This window comes from Zalophus californianus, chromosome 11, assembly GCF_009762305.2.
Source record: "Zalophus californianus isolate mZalCal1 chromosome 11, mZalCal1.pri.v2, whole genome shotgun sequence".
Lineage (NCBI taxonomy): Eukaryota > Metazoa > Chordata > Mammalia > Carnivora > Otariidae > Zalophus > Zalophus californianus.
The window spans coordinates 24,210,294-24,227,900 of record NC_045605.1 but is presented as its reverse complement, the minus strand read 5'-3'; the positions used below and the strand labels follow the sequence as shown (position 1 = coordinate 24,227,900).

Here is a 17,607-nt window from a genome sequence, read left to right as displayed (position 1 = left end):
CACGGGGTACGGTGCAACAGGGCCCTTGGAGTAGAAGGGAACCTTTAGCCTGTTGGGAGCACGTTGGGGGTGGGGTGGGAAGGGTGTCAGGGAAGCAGTGTTGGAATGAATTTAGTGGAGCAGGAGAGGTGGCCCATGCGCCCACTTAGATCTTCACTGCTTGGTGTAGTTTAGGTGGTCCAGTGTCTTCATCTGGGTTTCAGTCTCCACCATCTGCCTAGAAGGAAAGATGTACAGGAGTGTTTGCATGTGGTGGCCTTGTACAGATTATCTCAGTTAGCCTGTAATTCAAGTTTCTTACACCACCCTCAGATGGCCGAAACCCTGAGCATCTTGACGCAGGCCCTTCTGAAGTCACCGAGGAGGGGCTGGGGTGGTGAAGGAACATAGCGCTCACGTTTAACCATTCGCTGGTGGCACCCACTACAGCCATGTCCAGCACTAGCCTGATCGGTGCTTAAGCTTTTATATTCAGAAACGTTGCCTCTAGTTCCCTGTGAATGTGGTGACGTGACCTGGGATAGTCTCAATGACACATCCTAGGCTAGTTAACTGAAAAGGAGGAAAATGATCTTATTTGGGTTCCTTTCTGCCTTCTTAGTGTTGGTTTTCTAGGAGCAAGGAGGGGAGTTGTGGTAGGAACTGGTAGGCATGAGTGGGAAGCTGAAATTACTCCTCAGAGGATCTCTGTTGAAGCCCTGAATTTCTTGCCTTTGGGAGATGCCGGGTTTGCACTTAGGATTCTAGGAGGCTGTCAGGTTGGACTGGATCCAGGAGGCGCAGTTCCTGGCTACCAGTTGCCCGTGGATGCTGAGGGCTGTCAGGGGAAACAGACAATGCAGGGGTGCAGTAGGGGGACCGCCCTGCTCACTCCTGTGTCCCCACCCCTTCTTCTCTGGCTCAGCTCTGTTCATCTTCATTTTGGTGTCTATCACAGGCTGATGTGACCACCCCCGATCCTCTTTAGCTGGCCTCTTGGAGGATTAAGAATCTAGGTAACACGGTTACTAAATTATACACCTAAAACTAAGATAACACTGTATGTTAACTATACTGGAATTAGGCTAAAATAAAATAAAAACTTAAAAGAGAAGTGGAACCATACAGAAGAAAAGAATATAAGTAACACGGGAAGGATTAGAATAGATGATCACTCCGAAGTCATGGTAGAACAGAAGATGACCTTTCCAGAGAAAAGAAAGAGACTGTCAGAAGAGGAGGCAGAGATCTTCATGAGGCATGAGACACACAAATCTGTGAATTGCAGCTCCTAGCCTCTTTATGCTAGCTCCAAAGAGGTGAGGAGGGAAGTTTCCCACAGAAAAGCTCTATTATGGTACCCGGAGATGTGTGTAATGAACAGATCTGATAGGACTCTTGTTCCAGGAACCGTAGAGTTGACCTCCATCTGCTGGTTGGTCTTCCCTTGACATCCCCACCTTCCTTTGACCTCTGTAGACAAAGGCCTTAATTGCCTTGGGCTGGGCGGAGCAGTAGTTAATGTTTGTGACCTACCCTCAGCGGTGACTGTATTTTAGCAGCAGATCTCTTTAGCAGCCTAAAGAGATCCTTTAGGCTAAGAAGAAACTCTGCAAGCAAAAAAGGAGCCTGTTCTAAGCAGGCAGCATTCTGGGTGACCTCATCTTCCTCCCAAATCGGGTCCAGTTGGAGCTGTGCGTACAGGGCAGACTTCCAGTTCCTCCTGTCTGGGACTAACAGTGGCAGATATAAATAGACCAAGACTTTGTCTGTAGCCATTGTTCTCTAAGTGCCCATTGTTTCTGGATGCAAAGTGGCTATACCCCTCTCTCTCACTCTCTCTCGCTCTCCTTCCCTCCCTTCCGCCTTCCCTCTCTCCCTGCCTTCCTACCACCTCCCTCCCTCTCTGGGTCTCTTTCTCTGTCTTTCTCTCTGTGTGCACAGATCTGAATCCCAGCTCCGTTTCCCTCAGCTGCCTTTGCACTTGTCTGGCACTTAGTGAGAACCTGCAGGGGAACTGGCCCCGCATGGGGCACATCATCTGAATCTTATAGCTTTGTCTTTTTATTCCACTGAAGCTTTTGTCCAAGTCTTTCCATGATATATTTGTGGTCAAGATGAGGCTATGTGGATCCCACCATGGTAAAATCAGGAGGATTTGTAACTGGTTGAGCTACTATACCCAAAAGGGTCTTGATGAATGTGTCAGTGTCAGAATGATGCATGGTCTCTACTGTTCCGGGGCTCAGGACTTGGTCATTGCCTTTTCAACATTGCCTTTTTATCAGGGGCTCAGATTAGAGAAGGATACAGAAAACATACTAAATTGCACATGGTGCAAAGCTAGTGCGATGAGGACAGATTCGTGATATAAAAAAAGATCTCTGCACCTAGAAGCAGGGATCAAAACAAACAGGGTCAGGTTCAATATGGATAAATGTGAAGCCTTACGCTGAGGTTAAGAAGATTCAGTCACAGGGTAGAGAACTGGCTCAGCTTCAGTGTACTTTGAGTGGCTTTTGTCGTGTGGCTGTTGGAAAACTCAGTGCTGGTCTGTACCCACAGGAGTGCTCGGTGTAGGGGGATGGTCTCATTTCCTCCTGAGGAGCATGATGTTCGCCTGGAAATGCTCCTGATGCTCTTGAGGTACATGGGCATGCAGGAATGCTTCTGGGTGGGGGGATGGACAGAACCATCCCATCATGAATGCTTGAAGGAACCACCAAGGAATTTAAAAACCTGGATAGAAGTGGTGACAAAGGAATGGTAAAGCGGTTGGGAAACCCATAGATGAAGAAAGATGAAACTTGTATGCATGGCTTCAACCCACAGAAGGAGGGTCAAAGGCTAGAACTCATTAGAAGGCAGATTTGAGCTCAGGGTGTGTAATCCTTAAGAAATCATGATGGCAGTCCATAAAGAAAATTGAGTGGCTCAAAAAGGACAGAGCAACTGAATGTCTTAGCAAGTCAGGTGCCATCCTAAAGGACCGCTGGGGGCCCTTCTGGGAAGCATGGTGATTGGGTCTCAGGTCCGGCCCTACCTCTGATTGTCATTACTCGTTAGCACACTGTCCTTTGTCCATCTGGGGAACTTGGGCGGGCTACGTGCTTTCACTGGCTGTGGCCAGCCTGTTGAGAATATTTGTCCCTGTGCTGGGAAAATGGACTTATGTATTCTTTTTCACTGTGGTTTCCCTGGGTTGAAAACAGACAGTTGCACTGTGTGAATGTGTATGAGTACGTTTTTTCCTTCTCTGTCCAGATTTATTTATTAAAAGAAAAACACATCTGCATAAAAAAGCCTTAGAACACAGGAAGAATGTCCACTTTGTTTTTCTTTCTGTAGCACCAAGACATGTGGGGTTTCAGCTTCCTCTAAGGGGTTTTTGAAGACTGGCTTTCATCTCAGACAAGGCTTTTTCCCATTGGAAAAAAAACTGTCCTTTTTTGGTTTAAAAATGTATTTATATAATGTATAAATAAATAAGAAAGCTGAGAGAGAATTTCCTTTCAAAATTTATGGAAAAATGCTGCTTTCTGAACATCATTAATTGGAAGTTGCTGGCTCTTCCCAGCCTTCTTTCACTCTGCTCTCTGGTCTTTATTCTGGTGTAAGATTTCCCGGTTTCTCCTTCCTCTGCGTTTGCCTTTGTTTCCCTCTCTTCCTTCTCTGCCATCTGCCTTCCCTGCCTGCTCTTCTCCTCCCACTCCTCTCCCAGCTCCTCCCTGTCTGCGCCCCCCCCCCGCCGCCCCTGCCCACGGACCCCGCCGCAGCCCACCCTGCGCCCCTCTTCCTTCTGCCTCTCCTGGACTAGCCTTCCGCGACTAGAGCCCTCACTGCAAGAGGCCCTTCTCTGTGTTTGTTTCCTGCGTGGGAGGGAGGGGCAGGCCTTGAGAAAACAGTTCAAAAGTGCAGAAAAACTTTACCTCTTCCAGCCTAAATAAACGGGCTCCACTCCATTTGTTTGCCCAGATTTTTCCTTTGCTTTCCTCATCCTCCACCTTGACCAGCCTGGCCTTCCTGGTGATTCTCATGAGCCCCCCCCCGCCATTCCTGCCTTGCCCCCCAGACCAAGTGTCAGGTGGGCGCTGAGTTGAGCGGGTTAGGAAGAATGTTCTCTATCATGAAAATGATGGGGAAAACGGAAAGAAATGTCCTGGTGTTCAGCATTTCCGCCGCCCCTGCTTTAACCTCTGCTGATAGGTCTGGGTACAAAATACCTACCTGGCTTTAGCATCTGAGGATCTGGGTTTGCGTGCCAGTCAGACCACTGCCCTGGCCTGCCCGTCTTAGCAAAGTCACTCAGGGGACCTCTGTGAGCCTCAGTGTCCTCACCTATGGGATGGAGATAATACCGCAAACCTGGTCGTTTTCAGGATCATGTTAGAGTATAGGGGAAAAGGTTCTGTAAAATCTAAGATTCTGTTCTGACAACAGTTCTGAAAAATCAGAGGCCGGGAGGCAAGTGAAATGAAGATAAATTGCTTAGGCCCCAATTAACCAGCATCTCCAGGGTCTCTGGGAGGGAGGCATCAAAGGCCCATGTGTAAAGTCCAAGTAGAGGAAGCTGGGATTATATTATAGCAAGAGGGGGCATGTTAGATATTTTCCTGAGTCTTCCTGAGTGGGGTGATCCTGGGCCGCGTTGGCACCAAAAGCCTTATGGTTCCGTCATGAGGATTTTAGCTGATGGCAGAGCCGGAGCTTGGCCTCACTCAGAAGCGTAAGATGGCAAGAGCCCATAGGAGCGCCTGTGGCCATCTGAAAAGCTTTGGGCCTGAAAGGGACCAGTTCAGGCTTTCCTCCTGAGTAATATGGAAACGGGGCTCTGTGTTTTTCTCTGTATTTTTCGTGACAAAGAAGTCACACAGTTCTGGGACATTCAGAACCTGTAAAATGTGTGGTGTGGTGGGAGACATAGGAAATGATATGATGCATGTGACGTATTCTATAAATGGCTTGAAAGGATCATGTCAGAACTTTCAATTATTCTTTAAAATACTCTGTTGAGCTGTCCGTTTTTATGCAGGAATCCGAATCTCCACAGTTAAAACATCCTTCTAAATCGTGGGAGTGTCATTCATTGAAGGGCATGTGGATGACGAGGGTAAAATGCAGCTTTTGGGTTTTGGCAAGTTTCAAACATCTAGAAAAGGGTCTTGAGGCCCAAATTACAATTTTGTTTTGTGCCATATTGACTCTGAAATGGCACTCTTAGGACCTTTTGAAAACCAAACGGCATCTTAGGTGGGTTGGAACCTGGAGCTGTGAGGTGTTGTCTTGGCAAGACACATTTGAGATGATATTGCTGCAAAACAGGTTTCCCCCACAGCAGACTGGAGGGTGCAGCGTAGGTCAGAAATTAGTCTATTCTGTTTTAAACAAAGAGCCAGATTCCGGAGATGTCAATTTCCATTGACATCTCAGGATCGGATTTTTGCATTCATTTTTTCTTATTTTCTCAGTTGCTTCCTTGTACCTGGGAAAATTGCCAGATTCCGTCTCCTTGCTGTCTCTCAAAGCATTAGGAAATAAAATTCTGTATTTTTTTTTTTTTTTTTAGTCTTGATATTTTACAAGATACTTTTTAGTTCTGTCCAAGTCACCAGTCACGTACTAAGCACCTCCTATGTATTAGGCTCTGGTATTTTCACACATTTTTAATTTAATTTAATCCTCCCTGCAAGGTGGGGTGAGAATCCTGGGTAACGAGAGAATGCTCCATCTTCGCTGCTCTTGGAGACCTGTCCTCATGCACCTTCTCTTGCCAGGGCTGTTGGAAAAAAAAAAACACAGAATTGAGGAGTCATTCTGGCAGGGTTCACTCATTCAAATATTTCCTCTTTCAGGCCATTTGCCCAATGTGTAGGGTAGGAGATTTGAACTACTCTAAGTAGAGAGCAAGAAAATTTAGCTCCAGGACCCAGGGGGCAGTTCTGCTTTCTGGCTCAGATTCTGGAACGGAAGAGACTCTCTGGGTTTCCCTGAACACCTGGAATTAATTTGGGTTTTGCTCTGACTTCGAAACATTTGCTGAGGTGGAGGATGGTGGAGGGCGTAGGAAAGAAATAAATCCAGTGATTAAAAATAGCTTTGCATGTCAGGTGCCTGAACGGATTTGGGAACATGCCTGCAATCCCTTTTGTCTGGCAGGTCTGAACTCCGGCGCTGCCGAATTACAACCGCTTTCATTTGTTTTTCCTGCTCCCCTACCATGTAATGGTCAAGGGCTCATTGGAACCATGTGTGAGCCTGGTGAGTCACCAAATCCTCAGGACTTCAGTGGTAATAATGTGTTAAAACTCCTAGTGGGGGATGGGGCAGGGATGGATGGAGGGAAGAAGGGAGAGGACTGAAGTCACTTCCTACAGATGTTCGGATGTTCAGAAGCCCTCTCTGCAGGCATCTTTCCCAGGCCGGGCTGCGGGACCCGGGGCCGGTTTCTCCAGTGCGGTTGGGAGCGTGCTTTGCCTGGGTCCGGGGACCATCTCTTTTGTCCCGCGGTGGCTTCCGTCTGAGAGGGGGCATCCATCTCAGCAGTGGCACGCTGTACCCAAGCCCGTGTGCATTCCCCGGTGGCAGTGTGCATTGGCAGCAGGTCCAAGAGGCTGTAACTGGACACTGGCTTGCCTTTTGGGTCAGCCAGGTCATTGGAGGGTGAATTGGGGATTTTTCTGTGCTGCTTCTTCTCCCCTCTTGGGACTGTGTTTTAAAACTGGCGGGTAGCTTGTAGGAGATTGGGTATTAAGAGGAGGGCGGAAGCCTGGTTGTAGGTTTTCCTAACTGATAGGAGTCTGTTTCAGAGCTCCGGTTGTCCCCTGACGTGGGGCAGTGATGGACTATTGGGTAGGGATGGGTGGTTCCAGAAGGGGCGCCAAAGTCTATCTTGTTCTGTGCTTGCCGGAGTGCAGTCCTGCCCCTCCCTCATTGCTCTGCCCCATCATTGCTCTGACCCTCTCTCCCAAAACAGAGCTGAGGGTCCGAGGAGGCACACTGATTTCCCTTCTTTGCACTAACCTCAGCCCAGGGGGCTTTGTGGGTTAGACCAGCTCCCTCCGCCGGAAGGCCTGCCTGCCAAGTTTCTAGGGCCTGTTACAGGATTGAGAATCAGGCATGTGGGAGAAAGAAGACCCTGACTGCTCTCTTGATCTCTAGTTCCCATCCACCTGTCCATGAATGAGAGACAGCAACAGACATGGGGTTGAGGATTCCCTGTCACACTCTACTGAGATATTAGTGTCTTCACGGGGGAGGTCCTCTTAGGGACCAGTAACAACTTTCCAGGACAGTCAACTCTGGGGTCAGAGTGAGCAGCCCTTGGCCACAGCCATTTTTCTATTTCTGTTGATCTAAAGGAGTAAAGATGCCATCTTTCCCACACTGGGACTTTCTAGGCAGGTTGGCACTGCCCTTTGGCTGCTTGCCAACATCCCCAGCCTTTTCTTGCATGCTCCTAGTTACAGTTACAAGTTCATGAACCCTTAGGAAGAATGATCCCTGCGGTCTCTGCTTGTAGGTCAGGGGAGTCCAAGGGACTGGCTTTCCATCCTGATTTGAGCTCCTCTCTCTCTGATCCAACTTCCTCACTTTCCAGATCATGGCAGTGTTGCTTTCAAACAAGCTCTGTGGTTCAAATGGGCTGATAAATAAAATGTAGACCTTGATGTAAGCACCATGGAAAGTAATCTGAAGCCTTATTCTCCTTTTCCATCAGTTTATCTGTCTCTTGTCAGCTTTCGTATTATGATCCTCCTTTATCTAGAGAATGTCTGCATGACAATAAGATGTTTGCGGGTGAAATGACATGTGGTCTGGGATTAGCTTTACAGTTCTTCAGTGTTTGGGGAAGGAGATGAATTAGGGACCGGTAGTGTTGATAGAGTTCGAATACGATTTCATTGTACTCTTCCCTATACTTTGGTGGATGTTTGAAAATTGAGGTAAGGAAAATTAAAAATGCTATTCAACATTAACCTAGAACCTATTAATAGACTTCTTTTTAGCAATGCACTGATTAAGTGACTTATCCAGTATGATTATATTAGTGGCAAAACTGAGCTGCATGCCCTACTATGTCTTTTTCCCTTGTCTTCAGAATTCTGTTTCCAGTTGGGGCTATTGTTCTATTTCCTCCCGGTATGAACCAGAAGGCTTCTTCTTGATTTCCTTTCACTTTAAGAAATATATTTCAGTAAGACTTTATGTAACTAATTAACCTTATATTATGCGCACAGTTGCCCGTCAAGGTGACTCAGGGGTGAACACAGACGGGGAAGGAAGCCAGGTTGTCATTTAACCTGTGTCACTTTGTATGGAAGGAAGGAAGTGTCGCTACCCATAGTCCCGAGAAGGGACAAGATTACAGTTGATTCTGTAAATGCCTTTTAATTATGTCTTTATGGGGCTAGCCATATGGAATTCTGGATTTGTTCAGTCCAGGAAAGGTTTTGTTTAAGTTTTTAGTTATTTCCTCAAATGTATCTAATTTTCCAACTAAGAAATAAAAGTCCCATTTTCTCTCTCTGCGTTGTAAAAATTTTAGTGTTCTTGGATCTCTGATCTATTCCTATCTGCTGCAGCAGTGGAATGGAGTAGAAAGAGCTTGAGTTAAAAGAGTTGAAAGACTGGGGTCCAGCCCTGGCTGGGCCCTCCTGGCTCTCTGATTTTACACCAAACTTGATCTCTCAGAGCTTTGTTTCCTCATCTGTAAAATGGGGATTCCGTAGTACCCCCCGAGGACCCTTGGAAGTTTCATGTGTGGTGGTATCGTGAAATAGTATTCATGAAGGGTCTTAGAGGACCATAAATTGGTTTTCAGATGTCACGCATATTATTCATTCTTGGTGTTTCTTGCATGCTCCTCTTGATTGGGACAGCAGCCCCCCCACCCATACACACACACAGATAGTATCATCACGGTAACCTGCTAGGGTTTGGCCAGTTGGATGGTTGTGCAAGACTGGAATAATGCACCTGGCATTTGTAGTTCTTAGTTTTGTTTCTCATCACCTAACCCTCAGATCCCAGACACTCCACTTTATTTTGTTGTTTATTTGAGAAAGGTGAGGGGACAAACATCTTAGGTCAGTAAGGCACTGTCCTCCCTTCTCCTGGAACAAACATCACTTCAGGCATAGATTCTATGTAACATGGTTGATATGAGTCATTCGGTTCCAAACAACTGAACAGAATGGCATGAAAAGTCACATGAAAACGTCCTGGATGGGTTTTTTGATATTGAACAGCCCTTAACCTTGAGTTACATAAAAGTGAATTGAAACCACTGTTCTGCATTTGACTTAAAACATCCATGGGGTGTGTATAAACTTTTGTTCAGGGTCAGGCCACAATGCAAAATGAGCAGATGTTTCCATGCATTCAGAATGGCCCTGGTTCGTTATGCCCCTATTAATTCAGGGAGTGCTCCCTGTTCGTTTCCGCCTCAATACTGTGTTGTCTTGGTAAGACAAGAGTTTGGGACTGTTACTCATTCACGAGCTTCTGTACAACTCTTTTCTCTGAAACTTGGGGTGATTCTTATAAATATTAACTCACGTTTAGGGTCCTGAGGGATAATCACGGGGTAGGAAATCCAATATGCTCGTAAATGTTTTCAGTTTCTCATGCATTGTGTTTAGAGTCTCCAGTGTATTGGCATAATATATCTTTCGGTCAGGTTCTCAGCATTTTGGGACAAATGTGTTATTTGAATTTAAGATACTGTAATTACAAATATTAACAAAAGACAATTTTAGTGCTTGTCCCTGAAATACAGTTAGTGAATTTCCGGGGGGGGGGGGGCATTGATTGATTTCTAGATGCCATCCCTAAAATTAGAAATATTTGGTACCTGATGCAAAAATATTATAACAGACTATGAGATAAAACATGGCAGGAATAACAGAGATGCCTTCTTGGGCTAAACTAGGTCGGATTCTCCACCTGTGTAATGATTTCATTATTGTTGTTGATCAGTGTAATTAACAGAACTGCTGCGATCACAAACTAGCACCATAGGGGGAATTTTTGCGTTCATATTTTCTATGAAGGGGTTTAATCTTTTAGATTAATGTCTGCTTTCAAATGTGATTATTCATCATCATTTAAATGCAATGCCCAGGCTACTACTGATAAAGACAATCCAGGCTAATTGTTCACTCACTTAGAGAGGGGGTTTGCATTTTTTAAAACCAGTGTTCCACACTGTTTAATAAGGGAGAAAAGCTCTGACTTTTCCTGTCTGAATCCTTTGGGTCCAAGGGCAATGACATGCCTTCTCCCGAGCTCATTGCGTCCAAATGCAGGTGTCCCAAGTGTGCGGGGTTGGCCTTCGCCAGCCAGCTGGGCTGTGAGCACTTTTCCAAGAGATCCAGCAGCCAGGGGCAGAGCTGATGGGCGCTCTGCAGCTGCAGCTGATAGCACGTGGACCAGGCTTTTGGAGATGGCACTGAGGTAGACAGGCAAAAGTCATTCCAGCTGCTTCTCTTGGAGAGAGCGAGTGAGAGCCTGCAAAGGCCGGTTCCCTAACAGGAACCTGCATGGGGCGTTGTCAGCCCTGCGGTCCTGTCCAGACCATACTTGCCAGAGTGTGTGGAGTTATAGGAAGCCGACTCCAGGAAACCCCTTTCTCAGGCTTTCTGCTGTCATCCATGGCCTTCACATCACCTTGGCATCTTCTGTGTAGAAGATGTCTGGGGCCTCCTAGCCAATCTCATCCTTCAGTTCCAGCTTCTCGCACAACCACTGCTTGTGCCTTTGGCCTGGCCTGTATTTTCCACATGTGTCGTCCTGGCCAATTTCCGCCATCAGTAAAGTTCTTTTCATCGAATCATAAATCAATGGCGGGAACAAACACACAAAACAAAACTCACACAGTTCAAGTTCATGAATTTGTGTTGGACGGGAGTGAAGGGAAGGAAAGTTGCTTCAAATTTGGAAAACAGTGAATTCACTATACATTTGTTGATTGACTCCTGTGTTCTCCCTGTGCTAGGAGGTGGGGGATGCTGCCATTGTCCCTTGCAAAAGGAGTGCTCTTGGGTGAAATAAAAAGTCCCTTTCTCTGAGGTAACACTGACTTCTACTGAGTGGAGACATTTCTGGACCTGGCACTCGGCTGTTCACAAAGGGGCAGCATTGATGTCTTTCTTGGTGACTCATTTGATGATTACTCCATTGTTTGAAGGGCTGGATGTTATGTAATCAACATTTTATCCCCTCCCCCCCCCCCCCCCCCCCCCGTTTTCCCTCTTAACAATCTGGGATTTTCCATCATTTTGTCAACCTTCCTGGAGGCATGTTGATTTTTCCACTAGATTACTAGATTTTTTTGGGCATGGCCCAGGGCTGCCCAAAGTCTCCACTCCCTAGAACTTCAGATTCACCCTTGGTCGCAGGGCCTGGGGAGCAGCTGCCGTGAACCCTTCTGTGCTTTTAGGGCAGAGCTGGACTCCAAGCTGTTTACTGAGGGCATCACTCAAAGCAAACCAGAGAGAAAGTGCTTTCTTGCAATGTAGTTTCCATTCATTTTGATGTTCAGAAGCAATCTATTTGCCCCTGTTTTCAGAGATCACCAATTGTCATCTTTTCCCTTCTATGTTTCCATTTCATTCAGCCAGTAACACATATGTATGTCCAAGAAATTTTTTTTTTTTTTTTTAACTGGTCAGGGAATAGGGATGGCTAGTTCTCTAGAAGTGGAACTTCTCTAGTAGTCGTGCCTGGAACCCAGCCATTGAATAAGTCAGTTTCATATGATACCCTCAAGATCCAAGGTGAGGAAGAGGGCTTCTGGAAATTACTACAGCAAAGTGTTATCACTGCCTGAAGATCACGCGATGGCTCGTCGGAATTCTCAGGCCATTTCTTTGCCTGTTAGCTTTTTATGGGAGCTTGTGCCTGAGGTGAATGCTGAGGATTTTTAACCGGAGCCACATTTATGTATCTTTGCTTTGAACATGGTCTGCGAGTATAAGAGGGATTGGACATGGAGATAAAAATGCAGATGGATGTCACAAAGGATGATACGTTCGTGAACGTGCAGATTTTGATCCCTCACTCTTCCTCGCCACCTACAGAAATCAGGTTTTAGAGACACTACCTCCCATGTGCATTTCGACTTCATCTGCTTACATGACCTATATCACCATCTCCCTAGTGAAAGCCACCATCCACCTTTCACCGCAACGATTTTTTACCAAGTCTTTCCACATCTATTCATAGTTACCTCCTCAACCATTCTTTACAGAATAGCTAAGCTGATCTTCTCTCTCTCTCTTTTTTATCCATTTTTATATTGGGGTAAAATACACATAACATAAAATTCACCACCTGAACAATTTTTAAGCATATAGGTCTGTGGTGTTATGTACCTTCATAGTGTTGTACAACCATCACCACCATCCAACTCCAGAACTCTTTCCATCTTGTAAAACTGAACCTTTCTTCCCATTAAATAACAACTCCCCATTCCCTTTCCCCCTCCAGGTTCTGGCAGCTACCGTTCCACTGTCTGTCTTGATGAATTTGATTATTCTAAGTACCTCATATAATGTGTCTTTTTGTGATTGGCTTACCTCACCTAGAATAATGTGAAGGTTCATCCAGGTCATAGTTCATGTCAGAATGCCCTTCTTTCAGGCTAGTATCACATTGTGTGTATATATACTACATTTTGTGTGTACCCATTCATCTGTTGATGGACGTTTGGGCTGCCTCCACATTTTAGCTATGGTGAACAATGCTGCTGTGAACAGAAGTATACAAATCTATCTTGAGGAGCCTGCTTCAGCTCTTTCAGGTATATCGAGAACTCCTAAAACTCAACAACAAAAACCCAACAACTTTATTAAAAATGGGCACAATCCTTGAATAGACATCTCTGCAAAGAAGATACAAAAATGGCCAATAAGCCCATGGAAAGATGCTAAACATCATTTGTCATTAGGGAAATGCAAGTCAAAACTACAGCGTGGTACCACTTCATGTCCATTATGGGGCCTTAATAGATTCCATGCTTCTCTTTCCACCTCCTTTCAATCAGCTGCCCTCCTGGTTCCTCTGCTTCAGCTGCATTGATATTTTTGATACTAAAATTGGCCAGGTTTCCTCCTCCCCCCATTTCATAAACTTCATCTCTGCTCTTTCCCTTGTCTAGGACCATGGTCCTCTAACTTGGGTGGTCATCAGGAGACCTGGATTGTGAGTTAAAACATAGATTTCTGGGCTCCCCCCACCCCTTCCCAGAGGTTCTGATTCAAGAGGTCTGGAGTGGAGCTGAGAATTTTGAGAATTTGCATTTCTAACAATTTCCACCCTGAAGAGGGTGGAGACTATTCCTCTGTTACTTTGGAGAACTCTGGTCTAGACTATTCCAACTCTTACCTTGGAGAACTCTGGTCTAGAGTATTTTTTCTCTTTTAAACTAGTATGCATGCTTTAGATCTCAGGTCAAGCATCTCTGTTCTCCTAAGGGAGGCCTTTTCTGATTCCTCCGGACTTTCAGGAATTCTTGTTCTATGTTAACATCTCATCTTATGCTTCTCATGAAGCCCATATTGACGTATTTGAATGTTCAGTGTGTAACTAGTTCTGTGATACCTAAATCCTCTGCTAGTGGCTGATCTCCAGCTCCATGAGGGCAGAGATCATTTCTGTCTTCTTCAACGATGTGTTGAATGAATGAATGTTGTCATTTCCTTTTCATGGAAGTAGGTAGCAACATTAATACTCTCAGTGAATGTGAAGGATGAGTAGGGACTATGAGTGAATTAGTAAAGCTATACAGAAAGAATAAGCATTTTTTTTTTTTTTTGGTCAAGGATGCAAAACATTCTAGGCAACAGTCAGGTTTTTCCTTTTTTTAAGGGGCCTAGCACACTGTGGAAAGCCCCCCAAATTTTACCTGCCCTGGTGAGGATGTTAGTACAGTTATTTCTCAGCTTGCCTTCTTCAGGCCACTCATGCCCTATTATCTTTTATGGGTGGTTAACTACCTATTAGTTTTTTTTTTTTAATTGAGTTGTAATTAGCATATGTTAGTTTTAGGTGTACAACATAATGATTTGATATTTGTATCTGTTGCTTAATGATGACTGTAGTGTCTAGTCTTCATCACCTGTGCTATTTTTTATTATTCATATGTTTTTTTTTCCTTACAGATATGGAATGTGCTGATGTCCCACTATTAACTCCAAGCAGCAAAGAAATGATGTCTCAAGCATTGAAAGCTACTTTCAGTGGTTTCTCTAAAGAACAGCAACGACTGGGAATTCCAAAAGGTGTGTTTTGTTGATGGGAAAAGAGAGGGATGGAATCAGACTTTTGGGTGAGGTTAGTTTTCTCAGCTGTAGAGATAGACATTATGACTAACCACAGTTCGGTCAGCCCCTACAGTTGGTTGCAGACGTCTGCTAGAACAGTCATAGACCCATGCCAAGTCTTCCCCATCTCCCAGGTTTTGACACAGCCATCTTGGTCGTAGGACAGTGATTCCCAAACTTGTTTGCACATGAGATTCAGGAACTTCAAAAAATTTCACAGCCCAGGCCATGTCCCAGGCCCATGAAATTGCAATTCCTGGTAATTCCAAAGCACAATCAAGCTTGGAAAACAGTGTGAGAGTCATTCTGGGCCATCATTGGGTGAACTCAGTGAGCTACATTCCTTGGAATTTAACTGATTGCTCTTTTCTTTTCCATGTGCTTTGGTGAAATGTGTTTATGCTTGGGTGTTCTCATCTGAAAGGGTTTATTCAGGAATGTAAGGGGACTGGAGTTGTCAAAAAGGACAAATGACTGGAGAACACTTAAGCCTCCAGCAAGCAACATTTCCTGAACAATTGAGAGCAGAGAGAACACTTTTCTCTTGAGTGAGAGTATCACCGTTTGCTGCTTCCAGCCCAGTCACACCCACATCTTAGACAGAGTCTGTGACTATACCTCCAAACCTTTTCTCACGTATATACTACTTCACCACAAACCTGACAACAATGCCCAACATCCTATTAGGATCACAAAGCAGAATCAAGTGAATTCTGCCCGCCCCTGGATTTTGTAGCATCTCATAAAGTCATCTTCTAGTTGAAGGAGGCAGGGGCGGGGGGGAGGGGCGGACCTGGACAGCAGGTGCGATGTGGACAGCACAACCTGCCTGCCGCCCTCTGAGCTCTGAGAGCACCACGCTGGTGTAGTCGTGTTCAGCCTCAGCCACGCGGGAAGAGCATGTCTTGTCGGTTCTCAGATGCTACTCCACACTTGCACAGCGTCTGCTATGATGAAATCAGGCCCCTGATAATGCTGTTATGACTAAGGACCATTTGAATGGCTTACTATTACTAGTTGCTATGATTATGACTAGCCATAGTTAGCGAAGATAAAAATGATTAATTCTAATGCCTCAGGTCGGTCATGACAGGGAAGAGCAGGGATAGGTGAGTGCAGTCTCTGAATGCACTTGACTTTGTTCTTATTGTTATGAAAGATGTCATTCTGTTCCTTGGTCCTGGGCTTAAAAAAAAAAAAAAAAAAAAAAGTCTCATGAAAGTAAGGCAGTGAGAGAGGAGATTTATGAGTCCGTCTGAAGAGGGTGGAGACTATTCCTCTGTTACTTTTTGGCTGATGGTAGTGATCTCCTAGCTTGGATAGGGATGTTGAGTGTGAGGGGGAGTGTTACGGAAAGTGCCCCGTGACATGCCTTTACAGGCTGGTGCTTCCTAAACCTGTAAATCAGAGAACATCCTCAAGTGAGTTCAGATCCTTCAATGTCCTCGCTTGGGCATGAGGGAAAGCCTGACCTGCTGGATCTTCCTTTGATCTTTCTCCTCAGACCCCCGGCAGTGGACAGAAACCCATGTTCGGGACTGGGTGATGTGGGCTGTGAATGAGTTCAGCCTGAAAGGTGTGGACTTCCAGAAGTTCTGTATGAATGGAGCAGCCCTCTGTGCACTCGGGAAGGACTGCTTTCTTGAACTGGCCCCAGACTTCGTTGGGGACATCTTGTGGGAACATCTCGAGATCCTGCAGAAAGGTAACAGGGTGGGCACAGAGCAAGGAGGAAGCCATGTGGGGTTGCTGCAGCAGTGGGTAGGGGAGCAAACCCCAGGGCAGGACACCGATGCCATTAGGTGTGGGTGTCCGATCACAGCGTATATACGGTCTCCGGAGACACGTCAGGCAGGCAGGGAGCAGGTGCTCCATAAATGTCAGTTTCTTTTTCTTTTTTGTATTGGAGGTTCAGATTTTAATATTTCGCAAAATTGCACTCCCGAAGCTTCTCAGGATGCAGAATTCTGATCCCAGTCCTTACCTTAGACTCATGGGCTGTTCGAGCAGTGTCAGCAACCAGCTCCCAAGACAGATCGTTGGTTTTTGGTTTTTGTTGTTGTTTTGTTTTTGTTTTTGTTTTTGTTTTTGTTTTTTTCCCCTGGCCATCTTAATACACATTCCCTTGATCCGTGGCAGTGTGATACCTGTCCACCTCCACAAGAGAGCTTAGCATCTCAGAGCTAATTACTAAGACTGGCTTCTCCGCCCACTCCCGGGGGGTGGGGGGATTGCGGCGATGTGGGCTACCTTTTTCATCTGGAGCAGAACTGGGGGTTATATCAGGACACCGTGTTGCAACCTTGTAATGACATGGCCTCCCCTACCAGCCTCTTGCAACCTTTTTGGACCAAGTGACTCATGTCCCACAGTCCTGGCTGAGTATAGAAACAGCAACAGGCGGCAAACCTGGGTGTTTTTGCACTTATTTTTCTGAATTTCTTCTTAAAATAAATTGCAGTTTCCAGCAGTCAGCAGTGGCCTCCAGCTGACTGTAAGCCTAGAAGCCCGTTGCCCTCTCTGACCCAGGCCCACCCTTTCCCTGTGGTCACCAGCTCCAAGCCTGGGCGCAGATTCCGGGGGGCAGGGAGCAAAGCTCCGGATTAGCACTTTTGTTCCATATAATACCTTCCTTTGTGTAAGGATATTTTCCACTCCGCAATGCTCAGGAGAGCCCCAAATTAGATTCCTCTGGGCCCAGAAGTGTTATCTTTCTTCCTTCTCTTCAGCGTCTGCTGGAAAATAAATAAATAAACACAGTCCAGAACTAGGTGAATCTTGCTGAGGCTGCCTCCAGTGAGGACTGCAGGGCACAGGCTTCCCGAAGCACCGACGGGGTGTCTGCGTTAACTGCACAAACACCCACTCCTATGGGTTGACATGAGTGACCTGTTTATAGAGGGGAAAAGATAGGGCAGGCTCATAACAGATCTGATGTAACTGTTGGCGTGTAAACACAACAGTGGATTCTACCGGACCGTGTAACCCAAATATATCCCACTAATATGGTCTTCCCCTCTGTTTATCTCCATGGAGCGACCAGGTGTGCCGGAGTGTCTGTGATCACAGTTATGACTGATAACTGTAGAGCAGCTCCTTGTTTCCCGAGTGCTTTGCGATGCATTTTCTTGTTGGATTCTCAAAACAGCCCTGTGAGATAAGAGGACCATGTACTGTTGGTGTCCTCATCTGTAAAATGAGGGCAGATTAGGTGGTTTCCTCAAGATCACTCATTTCCTTAAACTTAGTCTTTTCAATTTAACTTCCTGCCCTGCGTTCTTTGTATAACAATATGGACTCGCAG

At 45.7% G+C, this 17,607-nt stretch overlaps 1 protein-coding gene across 4 annotated transcripts in view; it reads left to right on the top strand.

Annotated features, from left to right (window-relative positions):
* ETS1 (ETS proto-oncogene 1, transcription factor) overlaps positions 1-17,607 on the top strand; it is a 128,040-nt gene that overhangs the window by 81,096 nt on the left and 29,337 nt on the right. For 3 of the 4 annotated variants that reach the window (XM_027579154.1, XM_027579158.2, XM_027579155.2), the window contains 2 exons: positions 14,142-14,261; positions 15,808-16,008. In XM_027579154.1, the coding sequence (XP_027434955.1) occupies positions 14,142-14,261; positions 15,808-16,008 (321 nt within the window). Of the gene's footprint in view, positions 1-6,209; positions 6,238-14,141; positions 14,262-15,807; positions 16,009-17,607 lie in introns of those variants that run through there. The other variant, XM_027579157.1, reaches the window with a different exon arrangement.